This window comes from Neofelis nebulosa, chromosome 6 (genome assembly GCF_028018385.1).
Source record: "Neofelis nebulosa isolate mNeoNeb1 chromosome 6, mNeoNeb1.pri, whole genome shotgun sequence".
Lineage (NCBI taxonomy): Eukaryota > Metazoa > Chordata > Mammalia > Carnivora > Felidae > Neofelis > Neofelis nebulosa.
In genome coordinates, this window is record NC_080787.1 from 142,409,856 (window position 1) to 142,424,805 (window position 14,950).

At 38.4% G+C, this 14,950-nt stretch overlaps 1 protein-coding gene across 1 annotated transcript in view; it reads left to right on the forward strand.

The window, feature by feature from the left end:
• Positions 1–14,950, forward strand: part of OPRM1 (opioid receptor mu 1) — a 56,320-nt gene that overhangs the window by 35,415 nt on the left and 5,955 nt on the right. The window contains exons 2-3 of the mRNA XM_058735740.1: positions 4,603–4,955; positions 5,687–6,207. Of these exons, the coding sequence (XP_058591723.1) occupies positions 4,603–4,955; positions 5,687–6,207 (874 nt within the window). The remainder of the gene's footprint in view (positions 1–4,602; positions 4,956–5,686; positions 6,208–14,950) is intronic.

Sequence of the window (14,950 nt, forward strand, 5' to 3'; positions counted from 1 at the left end):
TGAACCCCGAGAAAAGGTAGTAGAGCAATATGAAGGGTGACATGTTAGCTGACAAACTGGATTCTAAAATATGTTCTTCCTCTTTTCAAGCTTCCTTGGTCATTCTTTTTCTGGCTAGAGACAAGGCCATCATGATTCAAGAATTAACTCTAAATAAAAGAATAACAAAAGGTTTGCAAAACCCATTGATTATATACAAGCAATTTATTCAGCGTGGCTTCATTTAACACCTGTTGGTCACAATCAATGGTGTTTTGGCAAGTAGTAATAGTTGCAAAAATGACATCAAGAATGGGTCTGAAGACGAGTAAATATTATTTTATAACCACAAAGAAAGGAAGGGCATTGACAAACAAAAAGTGTGTACGAAATATGGGAGAATATTTGAGCTGCCAATGAAATGGGCTTCATAATGCCTCTTCCCCAACATAGCATCTAAATATGGGTCAAACATTGAAGGTCCTGAGAATACAGTTTCTTAAAAAAATAATAATTGCATGGTAATACATTTGGATTTTAATAAGCTACTCAATCACCTAGAACAGTTTTAAAGAAATACATACCAGGAAAGATTTAGTGGGATAATTCTAAAAAAAAAAAAAAAAAAAAAGCTTGAGCCTCTGCCTAGAGAAAAAGCCCCAGTTCAGTGGGCAGAGTAAGGCTGGTCAAGGTCACAAAGGCCCTATAATCCAGGTGAGACACTCCAAGGACATGCCATGTATCCCTCCAGTCGTTGCCCATTTTGTCACCAAACTCGTTTATGGCACAGTAAGAAGGAACAGGTACAAAGGATGGAAAGAGGCTTGCGTGTTAATATCCAGGAGCTCTACTCAGATCCACTCAGGTGAACCAAGCAGCAGAGATGGTCCTTCCTTCAGCTCACCTCTTTGGTAGTTTTGCAAACTCTGGTTTGTATACTCCTATAATTCGTGGGGTGACTCTGATTGTTCGTGTAACTTTTCTGGGGCAACATTCATACCACTGCATCAGAGCAGAACAGAATGATCAGCTCGTGTTTGCTGGACTGAAGGACCCCTTTTCTGATCAGACTGTCCCTTTAGAGTAAAGCCTTTAGAGATACATTGGAGGCAAACTGGAATTCTGAAACCTTTGGTCTTGTATAATTCTCTTACATATGTTTAGGAAATTGCAAAACCCTCATTTATATTTGCTGTGACTCAAAGTGTGAGTAACTGGGGTAAGAACACTGGCTATCTTTAGAGGAAGACTCTGGATAAATTGAGAAAATTCAAACAGCATTGTTCCTGTAAAATGCCATTTGAAACAGCTTTTGTAGACATCCACTTTTTCTTTTGTGATGTAGGACCCTAACCTAATTTTGTTACACAAACATCTCTTTCTGGGGGAGGAACATCTTTTTAACTGAAATAAACACACATTAATAAGTACCTAGTGCTATGATGAGCCTGAAGGAAAGGTTAGAGGTATGTTGAGTCATAAAACTGACAGTAAAGAACCTGATTATTCAACATGATACACTCTTAAAGATAAGATGTGAAATGGAAGGTCGGCTGGGTGGGAAGTGACTAATGCAGCAGCGTGTGCCTTTGTATCGTGCACGTCTGGAATCAGTGATGGAGCTAGCAAGGGTTTTGTCTGCTTTGTGGGAGAAATTTCTTTTTATAAACATCAAAAAATTTTTTTTAATTTTTTAAAATTTTTTATTTGAGAAGGACAGAGACAGCGTGAGGGGGGAGGCGGGGGGAGAGTGAGAATCCCCAGCAGGCTCCACACCCTCAGCTCAGACCCCAACACGGGTCTCGAACCCATGTGACCATGAGATCATGACCTGAGCTGAAACCAAGAATTGGACGCTTAACCAACTGTGTCACTCAGGTGCCCCTTATAAGTATCAAAAAATCTTTAAACCTCTTGAGCATCTAAGTGACTTATTCTGAAATCCTAAGTTGTAGTTTTGATTTTATTTGTTTGCTGTTGGAGTTTGGAGGAGCTTGTCTAAATTACCTTTTTTATGTTTGCCACATTTAGAGTCCTCACTAAAATCAAATTGGTTTACTTCTTCAAGTTAAATGGCTTTCTCTACCTTTTCCTTTTGAAATCTTTTAAAGGAATAAAACTTCTAAAGCAACTCAAAAGGCCCCAAGTTTGACTCTCCTGCATTAATGCAACATCTGCGATTATAACAGACAAGATCGAGAATCAGAATTTTAGAGCTCAAAGAAACAATTCAGTCCTGTTGACCATAAGAGGTTCATGAAATCCTCCATTATAACTACAGCTTCCTGGTGCTTATTGAAAACCAAAAAAAAAAAACCTTTCCTGAACACTGAATTAAGGCCCTAAGAAATGAGTCCATAATACTCTAGCCTCCAACCAACAATCATCTTGGTCTGAGTTAGCTTCTTAATCATGTGACTGAAAAATGTACACAGGCTGAAGTTCAAAGAGAATGTATTGCACCAAGTAAACAAAAAGTACAAGGCTTCAGGTATAGGTTCCTGTCTTACTCTCCCAAATTCACATCCTCTGTGTTGGATCCACTTTCAAGTAGGTTCTTCCAACAACTACACACCCTACATTCTCTCAGGTTTAATTATTTTAAAATATTGTATTATTTCTCCAGAAGTCCCCCCAAAATCTTATTGGCTCTGGCTGAAACATGAGACTATATCTGAACATTCACCATGGCCCCGATCACTTTACATCATGGTGCCCTGAACTAGTAATAGAGCAAATTGCAAAGCACACAGACTAAGAGTGGAAAAGGAGCAGTTTCCCCGAGTGAAACTGAGGTACTGTTCCTAAGGTTAAGGTAAATAGATGTGGAATGTCAAATACATCTGGCAATTTGACAATACATTTGCAGGATATCCTTCTACCATCAGATATAATTTATTAGTGCTGTCAATATAGCTACTTATCTCTTCTAATTTCTGTGACCTTGAAGACATATAAAACTCCTAGAGTACTTACAAAGGGAAAGAAAAACCTATGTCCATACAAAGTCCTAATGTTCATAACAGCTAATTCTCAGTATCCAAAAACGAGATGCAACTCAATTCCCACTAATAGATGAATGATAAACAAGTTTGGCATAGCCATACTATAATATCCACGTCCATACTCAATACTAATAATAATAACCATACTCAGTAATAAAAAAAGAATGCATTATTGATCCATGCAACAAAATGTGGATGCATCTCAAAATAATAGTGCAGAGCAGAAGAAGCTAAACAAAAAAAGGGTACCTACTGAATGATTCTATTTACATAAAATTCTAGAAAATGAAAACTAATCTAGAATAACGGAAAGCAGATCAAGATCAATGATTGCCTAGGGCTGGTGTTCAAGGGAGGAAACTAAGATGGAAAGATTAAGAGCTGCACAAGGAAACTTCTGAGGGTGATTTACAGGTTTATTATCTTGATCAAGAGTTGGCATTTTTTGCTGTAAAAGGCAAGATAGTAAATATTTTAGACTTTGCAGGCCATATGGTCTCTGTCACAACTACTCAACTCTGCCATTGCATTATCAAAACAGCTATAGATAACAAGTAATTAAATGAATGGGAGTGTGTTCCAGCAAAACAGGCAGCAGCCAGACCCAGTCTGTAGGCTGTAGTTCACCAATTCCTGATCTTGATTAAGATGACTGTTTCACAAGTGTGTACATATGTCAAAACTTATCAAATTGTACACTTTAATTATATGCTATTTATTGTATGTCAATGATGCCTCAATAAAGCTATTAAAAAATAAAAACAAACAGCTTTACCTTTCTCATCATGGATTGGATAAAATCCTACCTCCCCACCATGGCACAAAAATCCCTCCATGAACTGGCCTCTATATGCCCAACCTATCAAATGTATTGCCATTCATTCTCTGGTAGGATTTTATCCTTTGGCAGTGCTAAAACTCACATGTCATGCCTTTGTTTAGGTGTTCTACCTATCTAGAATGACCTACTCTTACCAACTGTAAGATTATACTTGCACACTTACAATTCCAGGATGTCTTCCTTCTTCCCTTACCTTAACCCTTCTATTCCCTTTGTTTCTTTTTTGTGCCACCATAATGGTCTTGTGTGTGTGTGTGTGTGTGTGTGTGTGTGTGTGTGTGTATGGACATATGGACATACATACGTATAAACACACTTGCACTAATACACTGACATATATACATACACATTCCTGCATGATTAAATTTTTCCATAATTTTAACTATATATACTGAAATTTTTCTCATAGAGTTAAAATGAATTATTATTCATTTTATATCCATTTCATGAGTATCAATATACTTGGATACGTGACTGAGACCTCCCTGTGTCTATTACATCTATCACAGTGCCTGGCACACGTTAAAAAAAAGCTAATAAATCAGCATGCAGCTATTATAACCATTTTACAGATTATAAAACTGATAGGCAAAGAAACTATGTATTTAGCTCATAGGCACATAGTTATAAATAGTATTAGTATTAGAAAGAGAGCTCGCATATCTCATCTCAAATGCTTTCCACTAATCCTTGTGATGTATTTTATTACTGGAAGCTCATCTGTATTTCATGTTGATCGTTTTCTGACTCTGCCACTGTTCCTCCTTCATCTCCTAGATACACCAAAATGAAGACTGCCACCAACATCTATATTTTCAACCTTGCTCTAGCAGATGCCTTAGCAACCAGCACCCTGCCCTTCCAGAGTGTCAATTACCTAATGGGAACATGGCCGTTTGGAACCATCCTCTGCAAGATTGTGATCTCCATCGATTACTATAATATGTTCACAAGCATCTTTACCCTCTGCACCATGAGCGTCGATCGCTACATCGCAGTCTGCCATCCCGTCAAGGCCCTGGACTTCCGTACACCCCGCAATGCCAAAATTGTCAATGTGTGCAACTGGATCCTCTCTTCAGCCATTGGTTTGCCTGTGATGTTCATGGCAACAACGAAGTACAGGCATGGTAAGTTGCAGGCCTGCGGGATGAAGGGTTTATAGACAGACATGCTGGTGAAGTCATGTGTCCAGTAGGGAATGGTCTAACATCTTAGTCAAATTGTCATTTTAATGATTTTTTTCTAGCAGAATGCCTTTAAAGTTTTTGTTAAAGGAAGTTTTCCCTAAATTGTAAGCCCCCTAAGCATTTTAAAGAGAATATAACCTATTGCTTCCTGATTTCTCTACATTTACTTCATCAAAATGATGGGAAAACAAGAAGATAGCTCTACCAAGAGTAATTAGAACTTAAACCCCCCAAAAAAAAAACACTAAGTGGAAGCTTGTTTTAAAACTTTGAGTGGCTGTCTCCATGACAAATTTATCTTTCTAAAATGATGAATCAACCACCCATCAAAAGCTGGAATGAAAATATCCATTAGCTGGAAACTCCTATAGACTTTGGACAGTGATTATATTTTTATGGCAACGTAGACCCATAGAGGATCTAGCTCACAGTGAAAGGTCTGCAACTGTTGACTGAATTAAAGCAATCAAAATGGACAAAAAATGAGATGTGTAGTGGGAAAAAAAAAACTAAAAATAAACTCTCCCTAAAAATCAACAGAGAGCTGAGTTTCTCCCTCAATTGCTTTAAATCTTCCCTTATTGGCTTCTCTTCATGGCTTTAAGTTAGCTCTGGTCAAGGCTGCAATTAGACATTGCTGCTAATTCTCCCTTATAACCATTGTTTCCTAGGTTCCATAGACTGTACACTCACCTTCTCTCACCCAACCTGGTACTGGGAAAACCTGCTGAAAATCTGTGTTTTCATCTTTGCCTTCATCATGCCAGTCCTCATCATTACAGTATGTTATGGACTGATGATCTTACGCCTCAAGAGTGTCCGTATGCTCTCTGGCTCCAAAGAAAAGGACAGGAACCTGCGAAGAATCACCAGGATGGTGCTGGTGGTTGTGGCTGTGTTCATTGTCTGCTGGACTCCCATTCACATTTACGTCATCATTAAAGCCTTGATTACAATCCCAGAAACTACATTCCAGACCGTTTCCTGGCACTTCTGCATTGCTCTAGGTTACACAAACAGCTGCCTGAACCCAGTCCTGTACGCATTTCTGGATGAAAACTTCAAACGATGCTTCAGAGAGTTCTGTATCCCAACTTCCTCCACCATTGAGCAACAAAACTCCACTCGAATTCGTCAGAACACTAGAGACCACCCCTCCACGGCCAATACAGTGGATAGGACTAACCATCAGGTATGCAGCTTCTGGAATTGGGTATACCTACTGGAGGTGACATAAAAATTACAGAGTTTGTACCAATCCAGTTTTAATCCATTAGAAGTGGATTGGTAACTAAGGGATAGAGGTTCCTCCCGTGAGGAATGAGGGAGGAGAGGAGTAAATTATGGTCATTGAGACAGAGGGGTACTTCATTATATAAACAACTCTAGGTGCCGGTATGTATTTATTTAGATACAGAGATATGCCTACCAGAAATCCATAAAGCCACTAAAAATCACTATCCTCACAGCTGTTATTTCTATGCAAAATTTATGACGTTAGCACATGGTGGAAGTGATCCTGTTCTGAAATTCTTCTCATTTCCCCCAGTGTTCTATGTTTCATGCACATCACTCCAATATCTCTGTCACTTCTCAAAAGCCAGTCTTGCTCTGGCTCTGTGGTTAAATGGGAAGGGTTATCACTTGCTGACCGTGGTGATGAGTGTCAGATGTTCCCAGCAAATCAGGGTCACAGCAAAGGAGAAAAGAGAAGGAAAAAAAAAAAAAAAAGCCAGCCCTAACCTGTTCAGCCATTAGTTTGTCCATTTTTATACCTGAACTCTAGAGGACACAGCAATCATACTACTTAATTACTAGAACTAACTTAGTTTTATAACTGCCCTTATACCAGTCAGGGTTAATATGGTGAGGAGTGACTATTTTTTGGAAGATGTATTCCTAGGCACAGAGTACAGATGCGGGGCTGCACAGAAGAGTCAAGATTTATACACACTATTATAATCACATGAGAACCAAAAAAAAAAAGAAAAGAGAAAAATTTGTCTCTAACTTACTATGACCTTGATAAGCCACTGATGTGCAAAATTTGGAATCTGACCTGTAAGGTAATTCAAACATACCGCCTAACTATTAACATTAATTGAGATAAGTAAATTTTCAAATGATAGTGCCAGCATCCAAAAATCGCAGCCTCTGTAATTTTATAACACAGAACTCAAATTCTAACATTTTGTGAAGTAAATCCTTCAGTCAGAACCTTAAAACTTGTTAAGGTCTGGGGGCAGGACTGTCTGAACAGATGACTCCATAAAAATGACAAGGAAGTCGAACTGGCGAGGGAGAAGGGAGAGCTGTACAGCACAGAGCAGCGGCTTCCTCTCCGTTTTCTCTTCCCTGAGCCCCACTCTGTCTCCTCTTACCCCCCCCCGCTCCCCCCGCAACCCCGCCCCGCCCAGGTTCAGCCCTTCCAGTTGACCACAGACCCAAGGTAACGTGGTGCAGAGGGTCTGCGTTAGGGGGCGCTGATCCTCACATCGCTGATACTGAATAACGCCAAAAGGAGCAGGGGCCATTGGGCCCCCTAGAGGGTATGATGGCAGCTCCTCTTCCAGCCAACGGGAAATTACTAACTTACTAAGTGTCACCTCCAATTTCATTTCAGAAATAAAAGCCAGAAAGAAATGTGTTTCTATTCTGCTTCCTTTCTCTATATTTTTTCCACATCAAGACCTCTACACCTGCTTCTTCTAGGTCCCTCTCAGGAGCTAGCAAAAGCTTGTGAGTAATTTAAAAAAGGGTAGGGATTTAAATAGATTTTCTCTGACCTGAGGATAATATGTTGTGGAAAGCAATTTAAAACCCTCAGTCCTAAACCCAGGTTAACATATTTTGCATTGGAACAAAGTACTTGCACGGGAGCACAGTGATGGAGCCCATTGTAAGTGCTGAGTCTTTCTCAGTCAGGGCCTGCCCTACCTTCTCTCCCTTGCAGACACTCTGGGGTGTGGCTGTGGGTAGTGTGACCCAGGCCACTGATGAGGCCTCCAGTCCCATCTGATCCTCTCAGCGCTCTTCCCTCACCTGCTGTCCTGGAAACAGCTCAGCTCCTAGCCTGTCTGGTGAAGCACTTCTCCTGAGTTCACCATGATTGTCCTTTAGTTGCCCAGACCCTGCCCTTGACTTCCATCCATATCCAGCATTTCCACATTAGTGTGGTTCCTGCACAGCCAGAGAGAGGAGAAAGGAAGCTAATTGAGGAAGCTCTGTTCTAAGTAACTAAAAGGTTTGCTTTAAAAATACATCCAATTAGGGCTTATCTTCATCGCTGCCTCTATGAAGCAGCATCAGTGTCAGATAACAGCAGAAACACATTAGCCCTGGAATTGGCTGCTTTCCCAAAATGCCCAGCTGGGAGGGCTGGACAGAGAAGAGCGGCTGCCAGGAAAAGAGGAAAAGACACTCTGACATATTTGGAAATTAAGACAAATCAAAGATCTCTTCACTAATCTCCACTGATGTGTCATCATTAGAATCAAGGCAGTTACGCGCAGACATCTGGAACAGTACATAAGCCTTTGGTGATAGTTGCAATAATATATCAAAATAATAAAACCATTTGAAGGAAAACCAGAGACTTTATGGTTATATCTATACTGCATAGTTGATTAGTCATACAAATTCAGAATCTGAAGGACAGGTTGGGGGGTGGGGTTGTTTGTTTGTTTGTCTTTTTCTGTTCTTAAACCATGAGCCACTATGTTGGGAAACAAAGCTAATTGGATTTGCATGAGCTTTTTTAACTGCTTGTCTGGAGTTGGTACTTGTAGATGTATGTGTATTTTCTCCAAGAAATATACTATCTATGTCATGTTTCAAGCACATTAGTCAACTTCATATCCTGCAGATCAGAGATCCGATATCAAACCTTCCCAGGGTGTCTGTATTCTGACAACTGTACACTGAGACCATGTCCATACAGCGCAAAGCGAAGAGTTGCCAATTATCAAGGTAATTTGATAAACCATCTGAGAAAATTCTGTGCCCCAAATAAAGTTTGAATCATGGTTACATAGTGAAGGGCTGCTCAGTCAGCTTTTGCTACATAACAAATCATTCCGGAACACAGCACCCTTGAGCAACCATTTATTTAGTTTGCACTTCCATAGATCAGCGGTTGGACCTGGGCTGGGCTTCCAGACAGTTCTTCCGGTCTCAGCTGGGCTCACACTAGGGACAGCAGCAGGTGTCAGAACTGCTGTCAGCTAGCTAGTCTGGGATGACCCCTGCAACAATTGCAGACTGTACATGGGTCCTCATCTTCCTTGCTGTTCTCATGGCAATCACAGGTTCTAGGTTCAAGGGGTGGCCAAACAGACCTCACCTCTTGATGGTAGGAGCTGAAGTTACATTGCAAAGGGATGTGGATATAGGCAGGGAAATCATCGTGGCCCTTTTTGCCAACTATCTCTATCGTAGACACGTGCTGCATTGGGTAGGCATAGCTTCCTGAGAGCACGGAACACGTCTGCCTTCCTCCTTCTAGTTCCTCCAGCATCTACCTAAAACAGTGTCTGACACATTAAAAAGTACTCCAAAAATATCTGTGGAATGAATGATGATCAGAGGCCTCATGATATTTCAGGAGATACAGAGGGTAGTAAGGATGACCCCTTTCTTACACAACCGATTGACAACGTCAATGCTTATATAACACTCTGACGTTATTCCCAGCTCTCCCTTCAGTAACTGGAAGCTATTCACAGCAGCATTCTTCATTTTCTACTCTCTAGTCCTCTGACCAAAAGTTCTACTTTTCAAAAAAAAATCGTCACACTCGTACTTGTCTTCTAATTGTATTTCTAACAAGTGCTATTGATGAGGAAGCCAAGAACAGGATTTCATGCCCTAAAGAGGACTTGGCCCTGGAGAAGCATAAAAAAATAAATAAACAAGAAAAGAAAAGATGTCTCATGTCCTTTTGTCCATTCCAGGGTTCAGCCTCCCACTCCAGCTGCAGGATTCCATGCCTGATTTATGTTCAGCTCGTTGTCTTTATAGCTTCTGGATTTTTATTAGGGAGAGTCAGGCATAGACATTCACTTTCCATCTGCTCTCAGTGCAATTTAATTTCTCTGCGCATGTACCACCCTGCCATTGCTACTGGACTCCACCTTGCTTCAGAACACTTCCCCCATTTGCTCAGATCAATCCAGGTCACCTTGGACCTGAGATGCTGGCTTGCCTACACTGCTTGATTTCCATCCCGACTGCATTCTATAATGCATTTTCTGTTTTGACACCTAGACTACGTCCTTTACTATTTAACATTATACAGGAAAAGAAGCAACTCTATTAGACAAGCTGGACTGTTATTTAAGGAGCTTGTATTAACCACAGCTACAATAATAATGCTGTCTTACATTTGTATCACAGCAAACAAATTAAAAAGTGCTTTCGCGTGCACTATCATATTGGCTTCATATAACAACCCTGATGGGTAAATATAAAAAAAAATAAATGCTCAGGGAGGCTAAGTGATTATCAGAGATCAAACCACCAGTAAGAGGCAGAACCCAGACAAATATCGGGGCCTCTAATATTAATCCAAAGCTTTCCTCTGCTTTCTTACACAACGCCACATTGTACTCAAATATTACGTGGTCTCACCCAGAGGCTCTCAAACCTTACTGTGAGTATAAGTTCTGAGGAACTTCTCTAAGAAATTCTGGTTCACTGCCTCAAGACCAAGGTGGGGTCCAAGAATCTGCCTTTAGAATACAACATGAAACTGAAAACTGATTTAAACTGTAACTTTATCCAAATACTACCAAGGTTACCGTTTTGTCTAACCCAGCTACCATTTCAGTCAATCTGATGGGTAAGAATTTTTTCACTAAATGCATCTTGCTAAAGCAAGATAACGTAGCTATAGTTGGACAAATCCTTAACTTTCTAATGTATCTATCAGTGAGTCTCATAGGACATAGTAATGTAACAGTGATAAAGCTAACATTACAGTACCTCCTGACAGCTTCTTCTCAGTAATATGACAAGTTGAGCCCTAAGCCCTCTGGTTACCATTTTTTAAGCATTTTCTTAACGTTTTAATCAAAGTAGCAAGTTAAGAAATTAAGAGATGTTTTGCATTTGTATTTACTACAAAGCTCTATTATCCCCAGGTAAACTAAAAGCAGAAGACTATTTTTTAAACCAACTGTGTCACTCTCAAATACCAGATCTTGATTTTTTTAATAAAACATCTGTGGAAAGATCATTGGAGAAGAAAAAGCATTTCAATTCCATCACAAAAGCCCCAAATGTGAATAGCTACAAAACTACAGAGCTTGACCTCATTAATGCATATTTTGCTAAACCAAAATGGTTGTTCTTTCAATTCTAGGGTTTAAGAAGAAAACCGTTCCAGTTACAAGTGTGTGTGTGTGTGTGTGTGTGTGCGCGCTTGTGTTCATGTGCATGATCTTGTTGTGCCTTGTTAAGCATCTGTAGTACTAGAGTCTATTTAGATTTAAAGTGAATATTATCTTTAATAAATAGCAGAAGAATTTCATATGCTTCTATAACTTGGCCATAATCTGGGAGGAGAAAATATTGTTTAATTGAAAATATGTTTATTCGCAGAAAATATTTGGCTCTAAGGCTATTAGAAATAAAACTTACTGACCAGTTTGTGTCCAGTATATCTCACTTAGTCATATGAGGTATGGATTATTATCTCTACAGTTGAGGAAACCAATGTCTACAGAATTAACTTGCCCAAAGTCATAGTTACAAAAGTAGTGACTGAGGAATGAGTCCAGCTGAATCTGATCTTTATCTATGTGTCCTACTTCTCCTCCAGTGTGGTTGACACTCTTCTCAATGGTGACTTTTAGAATTAAATTTTAGCATTTCCATACTAACAATTCAAACGCACAAAGGTCTTTATGTAGGCTTGTTTAGATGTATTCATAGGATATCTGTGTGTCTGTGCATAAAGATAAACATCAAAATAGATTAATGAATATCATGGGGAATTAGAAATTCAATGACGAGAATTTTGGTTATCATTATATGAGTTCAAATTATTTGAACTGAACTCTTGCCATCATTAAGTCCATGTTGATTCTCACCATATGATAGTATTTGCTTTTCCATAAGTTAAAATTTTTCATTCATGTCAGAGAGGTTCATTTAGTGTTTTCACAAATCATATTTATCCTACTAGACAAGGCAGCTTGGTGGGTGATGATGCCAGAGGAGACCAGGACAGTGGGTCAGGTGAAAGTTTGAGTTGGCATGCTATGTCTGTCCAACGTGTGATGGGGCAAGCCCCCTTCATCTTATAAAAACTCAGTTTTCTCAACTCACACATAAGAGGACTGAACCAGAAGATTGTTCTGTATATCAGAGCCATACAGGGATCATGAATTGGCTAGTGGTCTTCCTGAATGAATACCCTCATCTTTCAGGGAGGGTACTCGTTTTACATTTTACGTTTTAAAGATTAGATTAACTAATATAATTACTGCAGCATTCTTCTGTGCTTGTTGTTTCAATTGATGTAACTAACTGATAAAATAAAGCAACATATTTAGCTTTAAAAAAAACTAACTTTAAATGAGATGTTATTATTTGGCTAACCTTAAGTGGTGAGTTGATATTTCATAATCACTTATCATGGAAAAGTCCTCACATGGAGATTGAGTGCTTTGGAACATGTCAGTCTTTATTCTCTATCTGTATTTATATCTTGGGAGCTAAATATGAAGGGTGGACATTTTGCTCTCTTAACTTTCTACAACACATTTATTATTCTACCTATATGAACTTGAAATGCAGTGACATATTATTATTTTGCTTTTGCATTTTTTCCTCATCCCAAACAAACTGACCACCTGAATATAAAGGACCTACCACAAACCAGTCATTAATTTTTGAATGTCATTCAACCTATTTTTTGATAGGCTGCAATAAATCTTTGCAAATTGCTAGTTTTTCACATAGCAAAAGGATTTGGGGAATGACACTATGAGAAGTATAAGTTTCTAAAATAAAACATGTCTTAATTTTTCCTTTCTAATTATTATTTTCATGGAAGTCAAGAACCTAGAGCACAAATTTTGTTGCCCTTCTCCTTTTACACTAAGGAATTTCTTTCTTATATAATGGAGTTTCTGGTTTTGACATGAGTAGAAACTTTCATGACAAAAGGAAATATTAGAACACTATACTGCAATAAAAGCACATACATACACACACACACACACACACACACACACACACACATGGTGAGGGTAAGGGGAGTCTACAAACAAGATTCATGTTGAGTGCTAAATCATTGTAATAGTACTTTTTCAAAACATGAATGGTTTTCATGATCAACATATGCAAAAGATTATAATGCCAACTCTCAAGACCCCATATGAGTTTGATCTTCTGCATTACCAGTGATGTATCCTGAAGGAACGAATACCCATAAATATTACTTTACTAACCATACCTGGGTGTGAGTCTATTTTACATTTAATTTAATGTTTGTTGCTTTACTACTTGTGAATCAAAGGAAATGAACTTTTTCTTTCCATAATACCTGAACTCATTAGGAACACATGCAAATAATTAGCCAGATAAATTAGCTACATATAATTATCAAATATTGAATGAATATAAATATAAGCTGCAAGTTTCATTGTGATTTAGAATAATGGCTCTGTCAGTCCAAGAATGAATATGGAGAAAAATAATTCATGTCATTTGTCTATAATGCACAGAATTTATAAAGTAAGAAGGTAGAAAGAAAGGAAAGGAGGGAGAAAGGGAGGGGAGGAAGAGGAGAGGGAGGGAAGGAGAAAAAGAGTATATCAGCCACATTCTTCCCACTATTCTGTTTTCCACACAGACACCAGAAATCCTAAGGATACCAGAAATCTAGAAAATCTATTAAGCCCTACCTAATTTTCCCCTTTTTTTCTACCCACATTATCAAATCTTCATAAAGGTCAATAGAGATAGAGATGATCCAGAATCCCAAATGGTATGCCTAAGTCCCTTAAAACATTGGAAATGAGTAATTTTTTCTTATTGTGGTGAAATATTTACCTCTAAGACATTTGATAGAAAAGCAAAAAAGTAAAGGCTAAAGAAAATGACATTAAGAAATAAGAATATTTTACTTAAGAAAAACCAAATTATTTTAAAAAAAAAAAACCTTAACAAGAAAATGCAGTGAATAGTGGATGTGGAAGGGAATGTGGTCATTATATATTTGACAATACAATCACGTATTTAACCCATCCTATAATTTACCAACCCAGCAAGAATAGTTCACTCTTTCTGTTCTTTCTTCTTCATCATGTTAGCTAAAATGTCTTTATATTCAAAAATCCCCAAATATAATTATATAGGGGTTCATTCAAATTCAAAACATCAACTTAAAAATTGATTTTCTTCAGCTACACTTTGGAAATGGAAGAGGAACCTGTCACTCTTAGAACCTTGCAATGCTGCAGACCGAAGCTTGCAATATGGCAAGCATACGTGTTATTGAAAAGTTTTCTGGCTATTTCAGAAATTCAGAGGGACAAGGAGACTCTCAAATGACTACACTATAAGTAAAGATCAACATCTAAATCCCATTCATGCAATTGGATTTATCAAGCATATGCAAAATATTCACAGTTCTTAAGTGATGGGAACTGAAAACAAAAAACAAAAAACTAAAGATCGATTGTCCAGTCCAAACTTCCTTATTCTACAAACGGGGAAAGTGTAGGCCAGAAATATACTTTTTTGACTATATGCTTTTTTTTTTCCAAATATGAAAGATGATAGTGAGAATCTTGTCAAATACCTGGCTTTCAAGTAGAGTTTAAGAAAACTTTTATGACTAAAACAAAGTCAGGTTATTATGTATTGTATATACTCAAGTATATACAAATTTAATTAAACATTTCAACAGGTAAGGAAGCACTTTA